This window comes from Macaca fascicularis, chromosome 9, assembly GCF_037993035.2.
Source record: "Macaca fascicularis isolate 582-1 chromosome 9, T2T-MFA8v1.1".
Lineage (NCBI taxonomy): Eukaryota > Metazoa > Chordata > Mammalia > Primates > Cercopithecidae > Macaca > Macaca fascicularis.
Window position 1 is genome coordinate 94,264,406 of NC_088383.1, and position 21,580 is coordinate 94,285,985.

A 21,580-nucleotide genomic window follows, 5' to 3' on the forward strand; every position below is an offset into this window, starting at 1 on the left:
AAAGTGTTATTTTATTTTATTCTTTTTTTAGAGACAGGGTCTTTCCGCTCTGTCACCCAAACTGAAGTATAGTGATGCAATCACAGCTCAGTCACCTCAAATTCCTGGGCTCAAGTGATCCTCCTGCTCCAGCTTGAGTAGTTAGGACTATAGGTGCACGGACTACAGGTGCACATCAGCACACCTGGTAAATATTTTCTTTTCTTTTTCTTTGGAGAGACAGAGTCTCACTATGTTGTCCAGGCTGGCTGGTCTTGAATTCTTGAACTCCTGGCCTCAAGTGATCCTCTCACCTATATATTTTTGTCTGCGTTTCTATCTTTTGAACATTTCCCATACTAAAAATTAACTTATGTTCATAAATGAGGGAAACTTGATTTAAAATGAATAGTTAAAAAAGATAAGAGTAAAACACAATTATAGCGACTATCTCCAAATGTATTTGCTTTTAAGCTTGGATTTTAGAATATGTCATTATTTTAATGTGACATTTTTCCTAGAGTTTGTTTAACCTAATCATAGGATTAAACTTAAAAAATAACAGATCATTGTTGACTGACATAAACACCATCAAGTGTCTCACACAATTATAAGCTGGAAAGTCTACTTACACTTGGTATTATAGGAGGTGTCAAGGTACCTTTTCTTAAGCCTTCCCAGTTAAAGCCCTCAAACCATCTAAAAAAGGAAAAAACGTCGATAAAGACATTTTATGTCAGCTAAAACCTTCTTGTTGCAATGTATACAATGTCCATGGCTAATGGGAAGCAGTTAGGCAAACATTTTCATGTGACAAAAATGTTTTCTATTGAATTGCATATGTTTTCCCAATTAGTTTATTTTATGAAATACATATTTTTAAAAGTATAACTGTCAAATTTTAAACATCAATGAACATGCAACACTTTTTCCTTGTAATTCAGTCGTCATGGCTCTATGACCTTGTTCCTACACTATAATTATAATTTAATAAATGTCATAATGTATCTGGCCCTGTGTCTTACAGGGTATTTTATTTTAAGGAGGTAGAACCAGGGCATGAAAAGTCAGGATAGAAAATTAACTTTCCATTTTTGCCACTGATTCAGTGCACAATGTCAGCTAGTTAATCTTTACGCATCATTGTAGTAGTCTCTACATGCCCCATTTTCCTCCTTTATTCCCTTTTTTAATGAAGAATAAAGGTGTTTTGCGTACAGTTTTTCTGTGAAAATAAGGACCAAAAAAGACTAAAGTTTTTGCTTGTTTGTTTTCTTCTGTCTTTGAAGGGTTTCGCCATCAGCAAATGCTTACAACAAATTCTTAGCAGGCTTTTCAGATATTCAGAGTTATTTTAGTAAACATGTTTCTTTGATAAGGATGTGAATTTCCTGTCAGTGTTATACAAACAAATAGAGAAAAACCAATTAGTTTAGCTTTAGAACATCCAATCAACATAGGAAAGGTCTGATATTTAAGATGTTGCTATTGTTTAAAAAACACTGTATTCTGTGCTTACGTTTTTCTCTTGTTATAGCATCTAATTAGGAAATGCTTAAAAAAATATATTTTGTCTTTAGGAAATCAGGTAAGATACAGTAGGGGACTTTTGTTTGTAATACTGTGGTAGAGAACAGAATCCCCAAATTTAAAATACACATTTCTTCTTTGTGCCAGAGAGGAAAAAAATGCTAGTTGGTATGAGTTGTAAGAAACTGAGTTCAGTGAATTCAGTTTCTTATGTTACAGGGTTGTCAGATAAATATAAATAAAGTTTCATAATCACAACTAGAAAGGCATTTAAAAGCCTAACTAGTTTATATGCTGTCTTTGGATGTTCCTATAGGCTAATTACACTAGTTTTACACCAATAACTTAAAAAGCAACACCCTGGGGAAAAGATGGCAGGTGTTCAGAACTCTGAAACCTAAAATTATAAGGAAAGAACACTTACTTGTGCTTTTGAATGTCTTTTACTCCATTTTTCAAATTCCCTAATCTTTCTGATGGATTGTCCCTAAAAATAAAATAATGGTTTTATTAAATCTATTTTTTTCACATTATGATCTTTTCAGAAATAATGTGGTTGAAATACTTGCCTGCATAGTTTTTTAATTAAATTAGCAGCATTTTTAGCAATCTTCTTTGGAAATTCTATCATGTCAATCCCCCTCAATATGATGTTATAGGTTTTCATAGGATCTGGGCCTGAGAAAGGTGGGCTGCAAGAATGACAGACATGACAAGAGATATTACTTTTATTTCCTACATGACAACACTTGAATTGCTATAAACTCCACAGATGACATCAATTCATATTGGGGGGCTTAGATTAATAGTGACAATGGAATGAAAGTAGATTAATAGCAAAACAACGTGGAAGCCCTTCCAAGTAAATCGCTTAGCAAAACCAGAAATGGGTCAAGTTTATCTGCTGTTCTCCTGATTTCTTTTCAGTGCTGGAGTCTAAGCCCTCATGCTGTCCTTGGTCATTCAGGATGCTTCTTTCACTCTCTGACCTTTTCCACACTTACTGACTCATTCATTATGCTTGAGATGAAGTCCAAAATCGTTAGGAGGGGCCACAGGAACACCAATGATACTACCCCATCTCATGCCATTGCCACCCTCCCTCACTGGGATCCAGAACCAATAGCCTTTTCTCTGTTCCACTGAAATGCCGAGCACTTTCCTACCTCATGGTGTTATTTATTTGGCCTGGAAGGTTCTTCCCACATTTATCTGGCCAATGCCTCACTTTATCAAGTTTCAGTATAAGTGTTACGTTGTTTCCAAAAAGGCCTACTCTGGTCAACCTATTACAACCAATTACATAACCTATATCAACCCACGTAACCTAACAATCTAATTTCATGCTCGAATTTAAAGTTTAATCTAAATTACAGTCCCTGTTACACTTTTATAGCACCCTTATGCCATTTACTGTACTTTGTAATTATCTTTTCATTTGTGTGATTATTTATTTTATGTCTGTCTTCCCTTCCAGAAGTTTGTTTTCTGCTGGTATTCCAGAGTTGAATAGAGTTTGCAGCATGCACATTCTAAGGGATCAATAAATATTTATTGCTCTAATGTTTCTATAGAATAGTACTCCTCTTATCCTTTTCTCTCTGCTCAGAGGACCTCATTAAATAACTTAACATTAGGCATCCTCTTGGCTAGCAAGGCTGTAAAAACCCAGCCCTCATGAGCCAGATCTGTTGATTTTTTTTTTTTTTTTAACCTATCCATTCTTGAAGTGTGGTTTGTGGCAACTTCAGTGAGTACAAAGATGACTAAAGTCAGGTCTTTCCTTTAAATTTCTCACAGTTCAGAGGGGAGATGATGATACCCCCTGACGAATGATTTATTTGGAAATTTAATTTTTCTCTTTAATACAAGTTTTGTGTGTCTTTGGGGAAGAAATCTGAATTATTATTTTTTGTCCTTCATGTTTATTAAGAGCAGTTCAAACTATTTCTTGTTATCAAGCAGTCTAATGAGTAATTTAAAGTAAGGAGTAGCAGATTTACCTGTGTTAAGGGCTATGATGGATTCTGCCTTGATTTTCCGTGAAAAGTGCTATTTACTTTAATATGTCATTAGCTAGTAATTGCCTATTGATTTTAAATCACTTAAAAATGTATAAACATGCAAATCTATTTAGTATTCTCTTAGAATGTAAAAATTTTCTCTTTATGTGATTCTATAGTTGAATATTATCTTTAATCTCTTAACATGCCAGTTTTCATTTTTACTTTAAAAAATGAGGAGGAGCCAAATTTTGGCAGTGGTTTCTAATTTATGGTTTTGCCTTTATATTTATTTTGCTTTTATATTTACTTGCTTATCTTAGACAACTAAAATCAATTATTAAATATGGTATTTGTGGTTTTTATGTGATGCATGTTAGTCTAATATTCATTCAATATAGAAAACAAAATTATTTAGAAGAAAGTCGTCCAAAGTCTCAAAATATTCAGAATGATTTACATTTGATATACGTAATTTCATAGATTTCTCTGTAGATTGTAGACACAAAGGATTATGTTATGCATATTTTTAAATTAAAAATATTCGACTTAATTTTACTTTAGTTAAACCGAGGAGTAAAATGAAAAGAAATGCTAAATTTCAAACATGTGTGCTACTTAGCCAATATTAATTCCTTAAATATTTCTCTAAAATTAAAAAAAAATCAAACTGAGTTTAGAGATTTCTTTAATGACATATTTTAACTGTAAAATATATGTAAGATTACTAATTATTAATGATGAGAAATAACTATACCTATAGTTATACCTGCTTTCCCTCCCACCTTAATGTTTGTTGGTTTTAGTGTTATTTTAAGATTGCCAAACACTACAATGTTTACATTCTGTTCAGTTACCCAAATTTAAATTATTTGATTTAATAATTGATCAGTTCTAATTAATGAGACCCAAAGCTCATCATCAATCTTTTTACTAGTTTCTCTATTCCTGAATGCTTTATTTTGATCCATCTTTTTGTTGGCTTGATTGAATAATAGTGTTTTCGAGAAAGACCTGGGGTCCACGCTTTATATGTTGTGTTTGTATTTGAAGAATAACTTAACTCAGCATAAATTACTTACTTGGGTTATACCTTCTCGGACCCTCAGAACTACGTAGTTCTTGATATACTATCTTTTGGCATTAAAGGTGCTGTAGAGAGGCTGAGGCCAAATGGAACTTTAACTGTCTTGACTCTCAATACCACACATGCCATGTTTTTATGGCTTTGATGCCAATAAGACTATTCCTTATTACTGAATTTAATTCATTAGTTCACCACATTAACATATTGTGGTGTTATTATTCTGAATCAGTTTCCTCATGGTCACTGCAGATCAAAAAGATACACTGAGTCAAGTCTTTCTGCCATGGATTTTCTATTATGTAATTAAAGATGTTTTTTCTCCTGTTTGTAATATTCTGTTCATACACATAATTGATGTTTTTTTCTATTTCTTTTGACTAATAGATTCTCTTTCTGAAATCATATCTATATTTTTTCTTTTTTCATTATTTTTTCCAAGCCTATCTGCTATCTCCCTTGCTGCATTTTTAATTGTTACTATTTTATTTTCTGTTCTTACAGCATGACTTTCAGTTCTGTAATAGTCCTGAGCTCTGCTAGTTACTTGTCTTCCCATTTATGACACTGGCAAATATCTTAGAGGTTACTTTTTAGGGAGATCATGCTTTTGATAGCCTCAAAGAAATTATAGATAAGAGTTTATCTGAACACTTCCTCCTATATTTCCTTGATTCATTTTTCTTGTGTGTTCTTTAGCTGCCTTTTACTTTTGCATCTTTCAGCTGACAAATGGAAAACATCAGCTCAAACTGATTAAAATAAGAAAACATTGAACTTACAAAAGCACATTCCAGAGGTAGGGCAAATTCTAGATCTGGTAGGATCAGTGGTTTAAATACCTGGAGTTTTTCCAGCTTTTCATTCTGCCATACTCAGCATTAGTTTCATCATGGCCATTTCCCCTCATAGTTATAGGAAGTCTACCAGTGGAAATAGGGACTTATATTCATCAGAAATTATTTACTGAGTAGCTATTGTAGAAAAAAAGAATTCTCCTCCAATAATGTATTTTTAAATTATTCCTCTAATTTACGTACCCAGTCCAATAAATGACAATCACTAGAGGAATGCCATGTGACTGGAATAGAGCTGAATCAAAATCTAAAACGGAGATAAATTCATCTTTTCCTAAGTTGGTGGGGGAGATGGATTCTTGAGCAAAATAAGTAAGAAAGGAGTTGGTGTGTATGCTTGGAAGGGGGCTGGGGTTGTAAGAGGGGCAGGGACTGGCTTCCCTGGGACCCTTTCTGACTATTACTTATCCTTAGATTGGGCTGCCCACCATGAAGAATAGAACAGGGAAGATCGGAGGTTACGAAGCAATGAGAAATTCACCAGCCTTCACTACAGTTTGTTGCCTTATAACCAGATCATGTATTTCCTTTGCCCTCAATTTAAGGCATTCAGGGAGGTCATGTGGCTCATACAGAAGCCCCACCACATTCTCCGAAATTATGTGATTACACTGCCTCTCTCCCCTTTTTCACTTCCTGTTGCTTCATTGACCAACATTATAAGCCTTAAAAGGCAGAATTGGTACATTTGTATGAGTTTTCCTTCACCTCAGTTCCTCTTTCATTCTGTAGTACTTAATTACGTCTCTACATGAACAGTGTTTGCTTTTTCAAGGTCCAGCCAATCCTTTAAATGTTATTATTACTATCGAAGATCATTAGATATGACATTCAGGACCAAAATACTTTGGAGTCATGCTTGTAGTCCAAAAATCATTCCTAGTCACATGCCACACTTCATTGTGTTTGACAGGTGTGTTTGTTGGAACTTTAATTGTAACTAAAGATCATCCTACTTGTTTTATTCTTGCCTTCTCCCACCCCAAACCTTGGCCAGACTAAAAATATTTTAGTCTTTCACCACCACCGTCATCTCTTTGGGTAGAAAAAGAAAAGTAAAGATTTTTTAATGCTATTGTCTTTGACCAAAATTCTTTCTGTCTTGTTATTTCTTGAAATGGATATTAAGTTTAGGTATTTTTAATCATAATGTTTCAATATATGTATCTATAGCAAAAAAAATTAAGTTTGGTTTTGACCATACAACACAAATTGTGACTTATAGTGCTTTGTTTTTATTACTGCTCTGCTATTCCATAATTTCTATGTGCCTGAGGTTATTTAGAAAAATGCTTTTTAAATTTTCAAGTATTTAGACTTTTTATTTTAAATCTTTGTTATTAATTCCAAGTTTTATTATATTCCTGTCAGATATTGTAGCCTGTGAAATCTGTAAAGAATTAAGGGTTTTTCCGTTATTAATAAACAGATGATTGTAGACAAACACATAAGGTTTAGACATTTCATGGTTAATATTTTAGTCTAGTTATTATAAGTAAATATTTTACTTCCTCAAAAATAGTTAATATTTAGTTTTCTTCTATTTATTATATAATTGGTTCTTACAGCAATTCTAAGCACACAGAAAGATTACCTTTTAATCTATCCCTCTGCTTATTTACCTATCTATCCATCCACATACATATGTTAAATTTAACCTTCTACTTTGTCCAAATTTTTCATATCTTTACAGGTCTACTTAATTGGTCATACTTTTAAAATAATTTACCTCCATCCACAAGAAGAAAATTGAACAATCCACATTGAACAAAATCGGATTAGGTCACACATAATTTATTTGAAGTCAACAGAGAAACTTTAAGAGCAATAATGTAAAATGCCCATAAATAAAAATAAAATCAAAACACAACTATTTCTGGCAATGATTGTTGTCGTTGTAGCAGTAACAGCTGCTAACATTCATGGAATGTTTACTATGTGTGAGACACTCTCCTACGTGTTTCATGTATGCACTGAATCCTCACAGAGTACTGTGTGCTCAAAGTCCTCAGTCTTCCTCTCATGTTCACTGTAGTGACTAAGTCCTCTTAAGCAATTCTTCACATCCTGCCTCACACTTACTCTTTCTTTCCATTGCCCTTGCCCTACTCTAGGTTGTCAGTGTCCTAGAACTAAATTACTGCAACAATCTTCAAACTAGCTTCCTATTCCTCTTCCAATTAGCTCTATTACTGCCAACTTGTTTTTCCTTAAATACCACAACACATATCACTCAACCTTTGTCAGAAAATCTCAATGATTCCCTCTGTAGATGGAGTCCAAACACTCAAGTGCAGCAATCATGATCGTCAAAAGATAACTGTTCCTGTTTTTTTTTAACATGGACCTTCTCCATATCTGTGACCATTATTGCCTTTCTCTTTAAGCCATGCCTGTTTGCCTAGAATACCCTTTTCCTGGTCTCTACATCTAAGTCCTATTCTTCCTTCAAGACACAGCTGCCTTATATTCATTCTTCAAAAGCCTCTTTAGGAACCCAGCCCTATTCTGAAATCTGTATAACGCCCCTGTCACTCATTGTTTTAGCACATGTCATGGTAGTGTATTTGTTGTTCTTTTAGTATGGGTCCTTGAGGATCTTAAAGTCTGCTTTATACCTTGCGGTGTCCCTAGTGCCTATTTGAGTTGATGATTATAACATTACAGGAAAGATCTACAAAGCAGTCACCTTTCATTTAGATATAACAGTTGCTAACAGGTCCTCTTACTTCTATAGAGAATTGACCCTAGATATTTTCATATGATTATCATCTCCCCTGTTTCATTCCTGGCTAAATGACTGGGCTAAAATATCTCACGGAAAGACATTATATCCTTCCACATTCATATATGTAAAAAAAAAAAAAAGTAGCAATAATGAGACCAAAAGTTGGTGCTGAGGTGGTTGCCCTAGCTTGACCTATTTTATACGTTACTTTTCCCAGTCATTCGTATAACTAATTGAACTGTGGTACCAAGATATGATGAAATGTACTTTAAGATGGTTTAATCAGAGTGACAAAAGCGGGAGTGTGTAGCTGTTTGCCGGTCTATTTTTATCAGCAGTTCCCTATCAATATCCATACCTGCCAGTCAGGAGTTCATACATTAGGATTCCCAGTGACCAGTAGTCGGCTGAAATGTCATGGCCTTTGTTCAGGATGATCTCTGGGGCTACATACTCTGGAGTCCCACAAAAAGTCCATGTTTTTTTTCCAAATCCTATTTTCTTTGCAAAGCCAAAATCAACCTTTCAAAGAGAGAAAAGCAAGATACTTAAGCTTCTTATGATTACGTTTTAAAGTAATAAATTGTTTTGCTGAAGTACACCGATGATCATAATAATTTAAAAACATGCACGTTTTTATAGTTCTATCTTCTCAAAGGAATAGTCTGTATTGCAAACAAAGTCTCCCTGACGAAACTCAGTTTTAATTGGAAAAGTTGACATCTGAGTATAGCATAAAATTCACATCATTAAAAATAAAGGTAAATCTTTCTTTCTGAATATAGTTTTCATTTTTCCTTTGTTTATGCTAATGGAGGTTAGGGTATAAACACAGAATCTCTTCTGTACATAAAAATTTTTAAAGACCAGTTGGGCCTACTTAACATCTTTCCCAGAATATAAATGGTTTCTGCTGGATTTAATGAAGTTGACAATTCATTTAGTATTAATTATTTGAAGTTATTTTATTGTTGCAGGAAGTAAGTAACATAGTTATGAGACTGGTGACTCTGCCCTTGGTAAGCATAAACAGAAATAAAATTATAATGTATTCTTCATTTTTCTGGAACTCTTTTGAAGGAAGAGTCTTGACTGCAGAAAATCTATTTTTTCTAAAACGATTTGGTTGAAACTACAAATAAAAAACTGCCACTGATTTGATTTCTTTAAAAACCACATGCTGAATAACAATTCTAAAAAGTTTAAAAATGGAATCAAGCTGTAACAGATCCAACGAAAGTTGTGCATTTGTAAATAAGAGAACTTCTCTTCTATGGTAAATCTTTACAACTTTTGACTGTTATTATTATTACTATTACATAGCCTGGCTAGCATTGCTTGTAAAGCACATTTTTTTTTTCTGTGACCATTATTCTTAAATCTAAAATATGGAAACGATTTAGAGTTTTCCATAATATAAAAACCCATTGCTCGTGAATGGCAAAAAGCCGACTAGAGAAAAGGACTTCTAGGCCTGTACACGTGCCAGTAAGTACGTTTTCTCGTGCTTATAAAAGTGTGTTTTGCCAGAGTATTGTTAATTCAAACTTAGCCAACTTAATTTTTCATAACTGATGCATCATTTGAAAGAACATTCAGTTGAAAATTGTAATGCTAAAACCTGCTTTTAAGAAAGTTACAACATGGAAAAGGAAAACTGAGATTTCATATTAGCAAATGAACACAGTTTTATAAACAAATATTTTAAATCTGCAGGGCAGAAAGCATGTGTGAAATGCACTGACCAGTTTGGCATAACCTCGGTGATCTAGGATGAGATTTTCTGGCTTGAGGTCCCTGTAAATGATTCCTTTGGAATGCAGATAGGCAAAAGCTTCTACCACACATGCTGTGTAAAATCTGGTTGTAGAATCTTCAAACGAACCTCTGAGATACAGAAAAGGAATGAAAATTGTACGAAAAATTAGTTTCTCTAATGTGGCTTTATTTTTTTTTCTCATTTCACTATATTCGTTTGTCAAAATTTAACCCAGAGACCACTGTACTAATAGCTAAATGTTACATGATTGCCATTACGTTGGATTTTTTGAAGCATTCAAGGATTAAGTTAAGGAATTCTCTGTCTTTATGAATGGAATAGTTAAATTTCACTTCCTGAAAGGGCTGAAAGGGCAGTTAAACACACAACACATTTCATGTACTTAGTGTTTTCTTCTCAACAGCCCACTACAATCTAAAAAGGCACAGACTTATAGCAGTAGGCAGGAGAAAAAAACAATCCTATTTTAGAACTTGCTTACCAAGCATTTGTTTTTTAAAGGAGAAGTTTATGGGTTATTCATATTTATTCTCAGAGGGCCTGTTTTTTAATCTTTCTAAACAACCCACATACTGTTCATGAAAATGTGAATAAAAGCTACTGTTTTCAAAGAACCACTCTGGAAATGAGTTGTAATGCTACTGATGCAATCATAATGCAAACTAAGTACTCTTCTGTTTTTGAAACTCCTGCAACCAAAACAAACAATATCTATCTCCTACATGACGGCATTCTTATTAAGAGGAAAAGATGGACTAAAAGACAATTAGAAAGAAAAAAGTAACTAGAAGGGAATGTTTATTAGTAATCTTGATTATGATGTTTAGCAAGAAGGCTCTCTCTTTCTGTCTCATATATATGTGATATATGGGCACATACATGTTGATTGATTGAATGAAATAATTTACAAAAAACCTTAGTATCTAAGGTTTAACCCTTCTTTCTAGGGCAGAAAGTTTAAATTTTAACTCTTCCCCCACCATGGTACTTTTTAAATAAACCATGTTCTTTTTTTCTTTCCTAAGTAGTAAGCACAATTTAATAATTTCATTTCATAATTTAAAAATATTAGTGTGAACATCAGCTCCTGAGGTGGTTGAGAAGTAACATGAGTGACAAGCACACAAATGATTTTATTAATAGTGTGCAACAAATGATAGTCTCAGAGCTTGCTTTCATGAGTCTCTGATGCCTATTTGCATTTTGGTGACACTTTTTTTTTTTTTTCCAAAGTTGTACAGTAAAGTTTAACAAACTGGGCAATGAAATATGGTCACATTTTTACAAAATTTATAAGTGAATCAAGGCTAAAGCAACCACTTTTCAGGCTATCTTTCAGAAAAAGGTAGTATCTTCCAGAAAGAGAATGTCTTTGGTTCAGCTACTAATGTAACTTGAGTTTCACTGAAATAATCAGCTTTTCCTAAGAAAAATATCATTCTTCTGAAACATAATTAATTCTAGGCATAATGATATCCATTCCTCTAGATTCTAGAATCTTAACTATAATTACCATGATTCTTGAATCTTTCTTGAATAATATCTGAATGGCACAATTGCGAATTTATGAGCACAAGAGAAAGTTTGAGAATGGCATCCGTATGAGGAAATGAATGATATACTTCATGGTACAATTTTCCTCCGACTTGAAGATATCCTTGGCAGAGCTAAAATTCTATAATCGTATGTATTTGCAAAGGGATTAAAGTATTGCCTTGAAGGTCCTTTCTTCTTTGCCCTTAATTAAGTATGTTTACCTATCAATAGAAGCATGTTTCTTTCACTTGAAGAGATTATTTACCTTAAAGTGTAAGCATCTGTGTACAGATAATTAAAATATAGCTTTAGATACACTGCTATGAATTCAATCCCTTCTCAATGGAGAGCATTGCAAAGTAAAACAAAACAAAACAAAATGAAAGAGTAAAGGGAATGGTCTTATTTTATTTCACACTACAGATCTTGTTCTTTTTTTTTCTTTTTTTTTTTTTTTTGAGATGGAGTCTCGCTCTGTCACCCATGCTGGAGTGCAGAGGTGCAATCTCGGCTCACTGCAACCTCTGTCTCCCGGGTTCAAGTAATTCTGGTGCCTCAGCCTCCCGAGTAGCTGGGACTACAGGCATGCCCCACCCCCCCAGGTAATGTATTATGTTTAATAAAGATGGGGTTTCACCATGTTGGCCAGGATGGTCTCAACCTCCTGACCTCGTGATCCACCCGCCTCTGCCTCCCAAAGTGCTAGGATTACAGGCGTGAGCCACCGTGCCCAGCCGAACTCATTCTTTTTTATGGCTGCATAGTATTCCATGGTGTATATGTGCCACATTTTCTTTATCCAGTCTGCCATTGATGGACATTTGGGTTGATTCCAAGTCTTTGCTATTGTGAATAGTGCTGCAATAAACATATGTGTGCATGTGTCTTTAAGTAGAATTATTTATAATCTTTTCAGTATATATCCAGTAATGGGATTGCTGAGTCAAATGAAAATTCTGATTCTAGATCCTTGAGGAATTGTCACACTGTCTTCCACAATGGTTGAATTAATTTACACTCCCACCAACAGTGTAAAAGCATTCCTATTTCTCCACATCCTCTCCAGCATCTGTTTTTTCCTGACTTTCTAATGATTGTCATACTAACTGGCACGAGATGGTATCTAATTATGTTTTGATTTGCATTTCTCTAATGACCAGTGATGATGAGCATTTTTTCATGTGTCTGTTGGCTGCATAAATGTCTTCTTTTGAGAAGTATCAGTTCATATCCTTTGCCCACTTTTTGATAGGGTTGTTTTTTTTCTTGTAAATTTGCTTCAGTTCCTTAAATATTCTGGATATTAACCCTTTGTCAGATGGATAGATTGCAAAAATTTTCTCCCATTGTATAGGTTGCCTGTTTACTCTGTTTACATAAGGACTGTCTAACTGTGATTTTAGTGGGCCTTTTTGAAAGCTTACAAATTCCTGATTACTGTTAGTAGAAGAGGAGATTATTTCTACAGTTGTGACTCTGGGCAACATACCTCTGCTTCATTAATAGTCAATTGGTAATGGAATCAAATGGACAAACTCATTGTTAAGGTTGTAATGAGAGTAAATGCTTAGGTGAGAGATCAATTTCTCATGAAATCTCTGCAGAGTATTGTATTTGCATTCTTAATAAGCTGGTCATTAGCAGAAAGATGGAAAAATGCTAATACAAACGCAAATTCATGAGAGGAGGCTATATTTTAGAATATGGACCCCGAAGCAAGAAGCCTGGGCTCAACTCCAGACTCCATTTACTGTTTGTTCTTGAGCAATTAACTATATGTCTCTGGGTTTCTGTGTTCTTATGTGCAAAATGGGGCTAATAAAAGTAACTATCTCATTGGATTGTTGTGAAGATCCAAATAATTAATAATGCATGTACTGAAAATAAGTTTCTGGTACACAACTTGGGCTCACTAAATGTAATAGTAGCCACTATGATTGAGCACCAGAAAACTCTTTTTTAGCTACTATGTCTTAATATAGGAAAATTAACTAACATAGTATAGAACAGGGATGAAGCATTTTCAGGGTGGAGGTTGGGGGTTTGCAACACCAATCCTCTCTGTTATTGAAGTGCTTCTGACTGCCAAGGCTAACTGCCACAAATCAACTGTGAAGAATCCTCTGCTAATCTCTGTTCTTTTCACTTTCCCCATGCTTCTCACATGGGCCAAAATTACCCTTTTATTGCCTGCCAATCAAAGCTCTCCCTTTTTCACCATGAAGCAGACGGACCACAAATTGTACATCTTATGGTCTTCAGTTCTTGACAACTCTATTTGTTTCCAGTTTTCTCTGTCTTGAGTCATTTTGGAATGTGGAGGGTTTTAGAAATCTAGTTTCCATTCCTTCAACACATTTATAGTGAGTATCTTTCACATATAAATATATTTGTGACGGCTTTTGAAAATTAAATGAAAACTTTGTCTCAAACTTTGATAAATCTGTACAATGCATGTACACAAAATGTTTACCAGCACCTCACTGTCCTATCACTGGATGTGTGATGTAGATAAGTTGTGAATTTTAAAATAGACATCTTGAAAGCAGTCACAAAGCATAACACTGAGGTGACTTACAATGAAAAATTACTATTAGAATTGCAAATGACAATGTAAATTTGATTTAAAACAAACCCTGTTTCATCAACAGTTTTGAGAGTTGCTTAAAGAAATAAATCACTTGCCTTATATAACTCTTTGAAATAATGAATTATGCCTTGACAGCTGTGTCATTTCAATTAAAACAAGTAAGAGAGAAGGCCCTTATGCCCTCTTTGGGGATGGATGGTTGCTCTAAGCTAGATGGCAGTAGATAACAATTTGAGAGAAATAGAAGGTTATTTATGAATATTGATAGACTCAAATTAAAATTTAATCACAATGTTTAGTCAACTTGTCATAAACTGAGTTCTTGGAAATCAGAATGTAACAGGAGCAAAGTATCTTTCATCAGAATATTTCACCTTTTTCATTGATGAGTAACAACAATCACTGAGTGTATGAACCTGAAGTATGTTGCAATCTGTGCAGATTTATTGCCAATTTTAAACTTAGGGAGGCTAAATCATTACAAAGATAGACTTATTTTCTTTGAAATACCTTCAATCTGTGCCAACTATTAGGGCATCTAAGATAGAATTTAAATAATTGCCACCTTCCACAAAATAGCCAGAATCAATGAGAATGAATATAAAAAGTAATGCACCATTCATGGGTTTACAACATACATATGGTATGACATGACCAGAAAGTGAGATGTATCAGATTTGAAAATTATGGTTTCAGAAGTCGTTATTTAAGATATTCAGTAAGAAAAATAAACATACATATGTTAAAAATTCTAATTAAGTAAATAATTGAGATTTTAAATTTTATTCAGTTCAAATATACATTAAATACTGATATTAATATATAATACATGTGTTAATGTTTTACATTATATTCTATGTTAATATAAATAGTAATATATATTTATTTACCATACTAACCACTTACACATTCTTACAAAAATTGCAGGATTTGCCAATTCTTTAAGTGTTAGGGAGGGAAGGTGAATAAAATATAATTTGTACCAACTTATTACAAATAATAGGACAGAACCAGTGGGACACAAAATGTCATAAATTAGAAAATAAAGCATAATAGCTAACAAAGAATAAACCAGGGAAATTTATAGGGGCAATTAACATTTCAATGCTGTAGTTCATGTCTCAAAGCTAGGAAATATGTATTAGTCCTCAAACCCTATTCCTATTTGTAAATAGATGGCATCATTTTAATTCTTATTTCTTGACAGCAAATACTACAAATAAAGAGCCGCCCTGTGCTTCTCTTCTCTTCTCTTCTTTCTCTCTCTCTCTTTTTTTTTTTTTTTTTTTTTTTTGATGGAGTTTCTCTCTTGTTGCCTAGACTGGAGTGCAGTGACGCAATCTCAGCTCACTGCAACTTCTGCTTCCCGGATTCAAGCAATTCTCCTGCCTCAGCCTCCTTAGTAGCTGGGATTCCAGGCACCCATCACCATGTCCAGCTAATTTTTTTTTTTTTAATTTTTAGTAGAGATAGGGTTTCACCATATTGGCCAGGCTGCTGTCAAACTCCTGACCTCAGGTGATTCACCCGCCTCAGCCTCCCAAAGTGCTGGGATTCTAGGCTTGAGCCATGGCTCACAGCCTCTGTGCTTCTTTTCTATGTTGATGAGAAGACAGAAAATGAGAAGCAGGGAATGGTCATCTCAGCTATGAGGTGAGAGGAGGATGATGTCTGGGTTGTCATCAGAGTCTTCCTGTGCTAAATCTCTGAGGCTTGGAGTTATTTCCATGTCAGTAATGAAAAAGGTCAGGCCAGCCTTTCTTCAGATCAATCTATGTAAATTTCTTGTATACTTTCAGAATAGCTTTTCCATTATTGCTTCTGTCCTCTGACACAAGAGGAAAACTGAATACATTGACGGGGTGGATTTTTTGACCCCAGATATTTTCATATACACTGTGACTAATAGCATAATGGTATAATCTTTCCCTTGGTATTTTTTTATATATTTCTAACAATTAATCTTTAAGATTTTCAACCCCAATTTGAACAAATAGAAAGCTGGTCAATGGCAATATTAATTGGAACTTGAATGTCTAAAACTATGTTTCTTTCCCCTGGAAAGTTTTTTGAGAAGGAAAAGGAAAAATCACTTAGAATAAAAATCAGGCTACATGCCTACATAGGAAAGAAAGTTGGCCAGGGACAATTATTCTGAGATGAGTTTACCTATAATGGTTAATTCAGCACCTCTAAATCTTTAGGAATAAGCAGATAGCCACTATTACTCTAGATCATGACTCTTCATGGAGTATTAATTATATTGGGGAGCTCAGCAATTGTGTACCTCAAGTCCAAGTGTGATAAAAGGGAGAAATAATGTAAGGACTATTTCTGTAGATCATGACTCTTCATGGAGTATTAAGTATACTTGGGGGGCTCAGCAACTGTGTACCTCAAATCAAAGTGTGATAAAAGGGAAGAGCAATGTAAGGACCAAAAAGCAACCAAGTGGAAGTAAAGAAATCCATTGATATTTTCCTTCCCTTTACTCCTCCCCAAGTAAGCTGCTTCTTAATAGCAAACCTTTGCTACCAGAGGCATCAGGATACGTCTCACTCAGAAGCCTTGGCTGGCATTATGAACAAAATGGGAAATCGAGTTAAGTAAGGCAAATTATGAAATAATACTTTCAAAAATAAGTTGAAAACGAATGCCTGTGCATGTTTGATGCCTCATGAGTGGACTTTCAATTGAGTTTTATTATTATTATTATTGTTTTTATTGTTCTGGTTAAGAACATCATTAAATGATTTAAAAAGCTATGAGAAGATGTTGGAGAGATCATGGCAGTTGGGAGGCAGGACTAGATTGCAGCTATGGACAGAGTAGTGGGTGGTGGCTCACATTGTGAATTTCAGCTCCAGATCAACTGCAAGAACAAACCAGCAATCCCAAGAGGACCCAAATACCCTCTGAAGGAAGTGGACTGCTGCAGGACCCAGGAGACACCCCAGAACTGTGAGTCCCTCAACTGTGGAAGTGAAAAAGGGAGACCCTCCTCCCCGGACACACCCTGCCACAGGAGAAGCTGAAGGTCTGTTTTTGGGAGAAGTTTCTGACATTACTTGGAGCTGAGTCAATTTGGAGAGCTGAGTGAAATACAGGGGAAGAGGAAGTAGCAGAAAGGCCCTGGGAGCTCGCTGGGTCCCCTAGCAGGCCATTCCTGCCTGGCACCAAAGGGATCCAACAGAAAAGGAGCAGGGGGTAAAACTACACAGGCAGAAGCAAATCTGTAGCTGAACTTTGTAACAGTTTGAACTGGGTGAGAAGTCTCCTGTCCTGAACTCGGGGGAGGACGCAAATCTGGTGTGTAGGCTTCACAAGTGGAGGAAGAACCAAACCCTTTTCTTTCAAAGCTGGGAGGCAGATAGCCTGGGCCAGGTTTTCAAACCCCTATCACTCTCCACCTGGAAATGGTCTGGGGGCTGTTGGGGGTGGCACAGTGGAAGTGAGACTGGCCCTTCAGTTTGCATGGGAGCTGAGTGAGGCCTGTGACTGCCTGCATTCCACCACTTCTCTGACGACCTGCGTGACTCAGCAGAGGCAGCCATAATCCTTTTAGGTACACAACTCCAGTGACCTGGGAATCCCACCTCCATCCCCCACAGTAGCCATAGCAAGACCCACCCAAGGAGAGTCCGAGCTCAGACACACCTAGCCCTACCCCCCACCTGACAGTCCTTCCCTACCCACACTGGTAGCGGAAGACAAAGTGCATAAAAACTGGGAGTTCTAGGATCCCACCCACTGCTGGTTCCTCCCCGTAATACCACAACTAATGCTTTCTGGAAAGTGCCACTTCCTGACAGGAGGCCAAACAGCACAAAAAAAGAACATTAAGCCACCAAAGCTAAGAACCTTCACGGAGTACATTGTACCCCCCCACCGCCTCCACCAGAACGAACATTGGTATACAAGGCTGAGAGAACCATAGATGGTTCACATCACAAGACTCTGTGCAGACTACCCCAAGTACCAGCATGGAGCCAGGTAGACTGGCTGGGTGGCTAGACCCAGAAGAGAGACAATAATCGCTGCAGTTTGGCTCACAGGAGGCCACATCCATAGGAAAATGGACAGAGTACTACATCAAGGGAACACCCCATGGGACAAAAGAATTTGAATAACAGCTTTCAATCCTAGACCTTCTCTCTGACAGAGACTATCCAAATGAGAAGGAACCAGAAAACAAACCCTGGTAATATGACAAAACAAGGCTCTTCAACACCCCCCAAAAATCACACTAGTTCACCAGCAATGGATCCTAACCAAGAATAAATCCCTGATTTACCTGAAAAATAATTCAGGAGGTTAGTTATTAAGCTAATCAGGGAGGGACCAAAGAAAGGTGAAGCCCAATGCGAGGAAAGCCAAAATATGATACAAGAAGTGAAGGGAGAAATATTCAAGGAAACAGATGGCTTAAATAAAAAACAATAAAAAATTCAGGAAACTTTGAACACACTTTTAGAAATGCAAAATGCACTGGAAAGTCTCAGCAATAGAACTGAACAAGTAGAAGAAAGAAATTCAGAGCTCAGAGACAAGGTCTTTGAATTAGCACAATCCAACAAAGGGAAAGAAAAAAGAATAAGAAATATGAACAGCCGGGCACGGTGGCTCACGCCTGTAATCCCAGCACTTCGGGAGGCCGAGGCGTGTGGATCACGAGGTCAGGAGATCAAGACCATCCTGGCTAACACGGTAAAACCCCATCTTTACTAAAAATGCAAAAAATTAGCCGGGCGTGGTGGTGGGCACCTGTAGTCCCAGCTACTTGGGAGGCTGAGGCAGGAGAATGGCATGAACCCGGGAGGTGGAGCTTGTAGTAAGCCGAGATTGCGCCACTGCACTCCAGCCTGGGTGACTGAGCAAGACTCCGTCTCAAAAAAAAAAAAAAAAGAAATATGAACAAAGCCTCAAAGAAGTCTGGGATTATGTTAAATGACCAAACCTAAGAATAATTGGTTTTACTGAGGAAGAAGAGAATTCTAAGAGCTTGGAAAATGTATTTGGTGGAATAATTAAGGAAAACTTCCCCAGCCTTGCTATAGACCTAGACATCCAAATATAAGAAGTACAAAAAACACCTGGGAAATTCATCTCAAAAAGATCTTTGCCTAGGCACATTGTCATCAGGTTATCCAAAGTTAAGACGAAGTAAAGAATTTTTTTTTTTTTTTTTGGAGACGGAGTCTCGCTCTGTCACCCAGGCTGGAGTGGTGCAGCTCACTGCAAGCTCTGCCTCCCGGGTTCACGCCATTCTCCTGCCTCAGCCTCCCAAGTAGCTGGGACTACAGGCGCCAGCCACCACGCCTGGCTAATTTTTTTTGTATTTTAGTAGAGACGGGGTTTCACCGTGTTAGCCAGGATGGTCTCGATCTCCTGACCTCATGATCCGCCCGTCTCGGCCTCCCAAAGTGCTGGGATTACAGGCTTGAGACACCGCGCCTGGCCTAAAGTAAAGAATCTCAAGAGCTGTGAGGCAGACACACCAGGTAACCTATAAAGGAAAACCCATCAGATTAACAGCAGATTTCTCAGCAGAAACCCTACCAACTAGAAGGGATTGGGGCCCTATCTTCAGTCTCCTCAAGCAAAACAATTATCAGCCAAGAATTTTGTATCCAGCAAAACTAAGCATCATATATATATATATATGAAGGAAAGATACAGTCTTTTTCAGAAAAACAAATGCTGAGAGAATTCACCATTACCAAACCACCACTACAAGAACTGCTAAAGGAGCTCTAAATCTTGAAACAAATCCTGGAAACACATCGAAACAGAACCTCTTTAAAGCATAAATCACACAGGACCTATAAAACAAAAATACAAGTTAAAAAGCAAAAACAAAAAACAAAAGAAACAAAGTATACAGGCAACAAAGAGCACAATGAAGGCAATGGTACCTGACATTTCAATATTAACATTGAATGTAAATGGCCTAAATTGGCCACTTAAAAGATACAGAACCACAGAATGGACACGAACTTGCCAATCAACTATCTGCTGCCTTCAGGAGACTCACCTAATACATAAGGACTCACATAAAGTAAAGGGCTGGAAAAAGACATTTCATGCAAAGGGACACAAAAAGCCAGCAGGGATAGCTATTCTTATATCAGACAAAACAAACTTTAAAGCAACAGCAGTTAAAAGAGACACAGGGGCATTAAATAATGATAAAAGGCTTTGTCCAATAGGAAAATATCACAATCCTAAACATACATGCACCTAACACTTGAGCTTCCAAATGCATAAAACAATTACTAATAGACTTAAGAAATGAGATAGATGGCAACTCAGTAATAGTGGGGGACTTTAGTACTCCACTGACAGCACTAGACAGGTCATCTAGACAGAAAGTCAACAAAGAAACAATGGATTTAAACTAAATCTTGCAACAAATGGACTTATTAGATATATACAGAACATTTCATCCAACAAACACAGAATACACATTCTATTCAATAGCACATGCAACTTTTTCTCCAACATAGACCATATGATAGGCCATAAAATGAACCCCAATAAATTAAGAATATTGAAATTATATCAAGCACTATCTCCTACCACAGTGGAATAAAACTGGAAATCAACTCCAAAAGGAACCATCAAAACCATACCAAGTACATGGAAATTAAATAACCTGCTCCTGAATGCGCATCGGGTCAAAAACGAAATAAAGATGGAAGCTGAAAAATTCTTTGAACTGAAAGACAATAATGAAACAACATATCAAAACTTCTGGTATATAGTAAAAGCTATATCCTAAGGGGGAAGTTCATAGCCCTAAATGCCTACATCAAAAAGACTGAAAGAGCACAAACTGACACTCTAAGGTCACACCTCAAGGAATTAGAGAAACAAGAACAAATGAAACCCAAACCCAGAAGAAGAAGGGAAATAACCAAAATCAGAGCAGAGCTAAATGAAATTGAAGCAAGCAAACAAACAAAAGAATACAAAATATAAATGAAACAAAAAGCTGTTCCTTTGAAAAGATTGATAAAATTGATAGATCATTGGCAAGATTAACCAAGAAAAGAAGAGAGAAAATCCAAATAACCTCACTAAAAAATGAAACAGGCGATATTACAACTGATACCACTGAAATACAAAAGATCATTCAAAGCTACTATGAACATCTTTATGTACAAAAACTAGAAAACCTAGACGAAAAGGATAAATTCCTGAAAAAATACAACCTTCCTAGCTTAAATGAGAAAGAATTAGATACCCTGAACAGACAAGCAGTGATATTGAAAGGGTAATTGAAAAATTACCAACAACAGAAAAGTCCAGGACCAGACGATTCATGGAACAATTCTAGCAGACATTCAAAGAATTATTTGTACCAATCCTTTTGACACTATCCCACAAGACAGAGAAAGAAGGAACTCTCCATAAAAATAATAAGGGTGAAGCCAGCATCACTCTTATACCAAAACCAGGAAAGGGCATAAACAAAAAAGAAAACTGCAGAC

General features: G+C 36.0%; 1 protein-coding gene across 3 annotated transcripts in view; it reads right to left on the reverse strand.

Moving 5' to 3' along the window:
- Positions 1 to 21,580, reverse strand: part of PRKG1 (protein kinase cGMP-dependent 1) — a 1,337,040-nt gene that overhangs the window by 5,205 nt on the left and 1,310,255 nt on the right. For all 3 annotated transcript variants that reach the window (XM_005565848.4, XM_005565847.4, XM_015456924.4), the window contains 5 exons: positions 9,927 to 10,068; positions 8,540 to 8,703; positions 2,079 to 2,201; positions 1,934 to 1,996; positions 612 to 678 (listed from right to left, as the gene is read on the reverse strand). In XM_005565848.4, the coding sequence (XP_005565905.1) occupies positions 612 to 678; positions 1,934 to 1,996; positions 2,079 to 2,201; positions 8,540 to 8,703; positions 9,927 to 10,068 (559 nt within the window). The remainder of the gene's footprint in view (positions 1 to 611; positions 679 to 1,933; positions 1,997 to 2,078; positions 2,202 to 8,539; positions 8,704 to 9,926; positions 10,069 to 21,580) is intronic.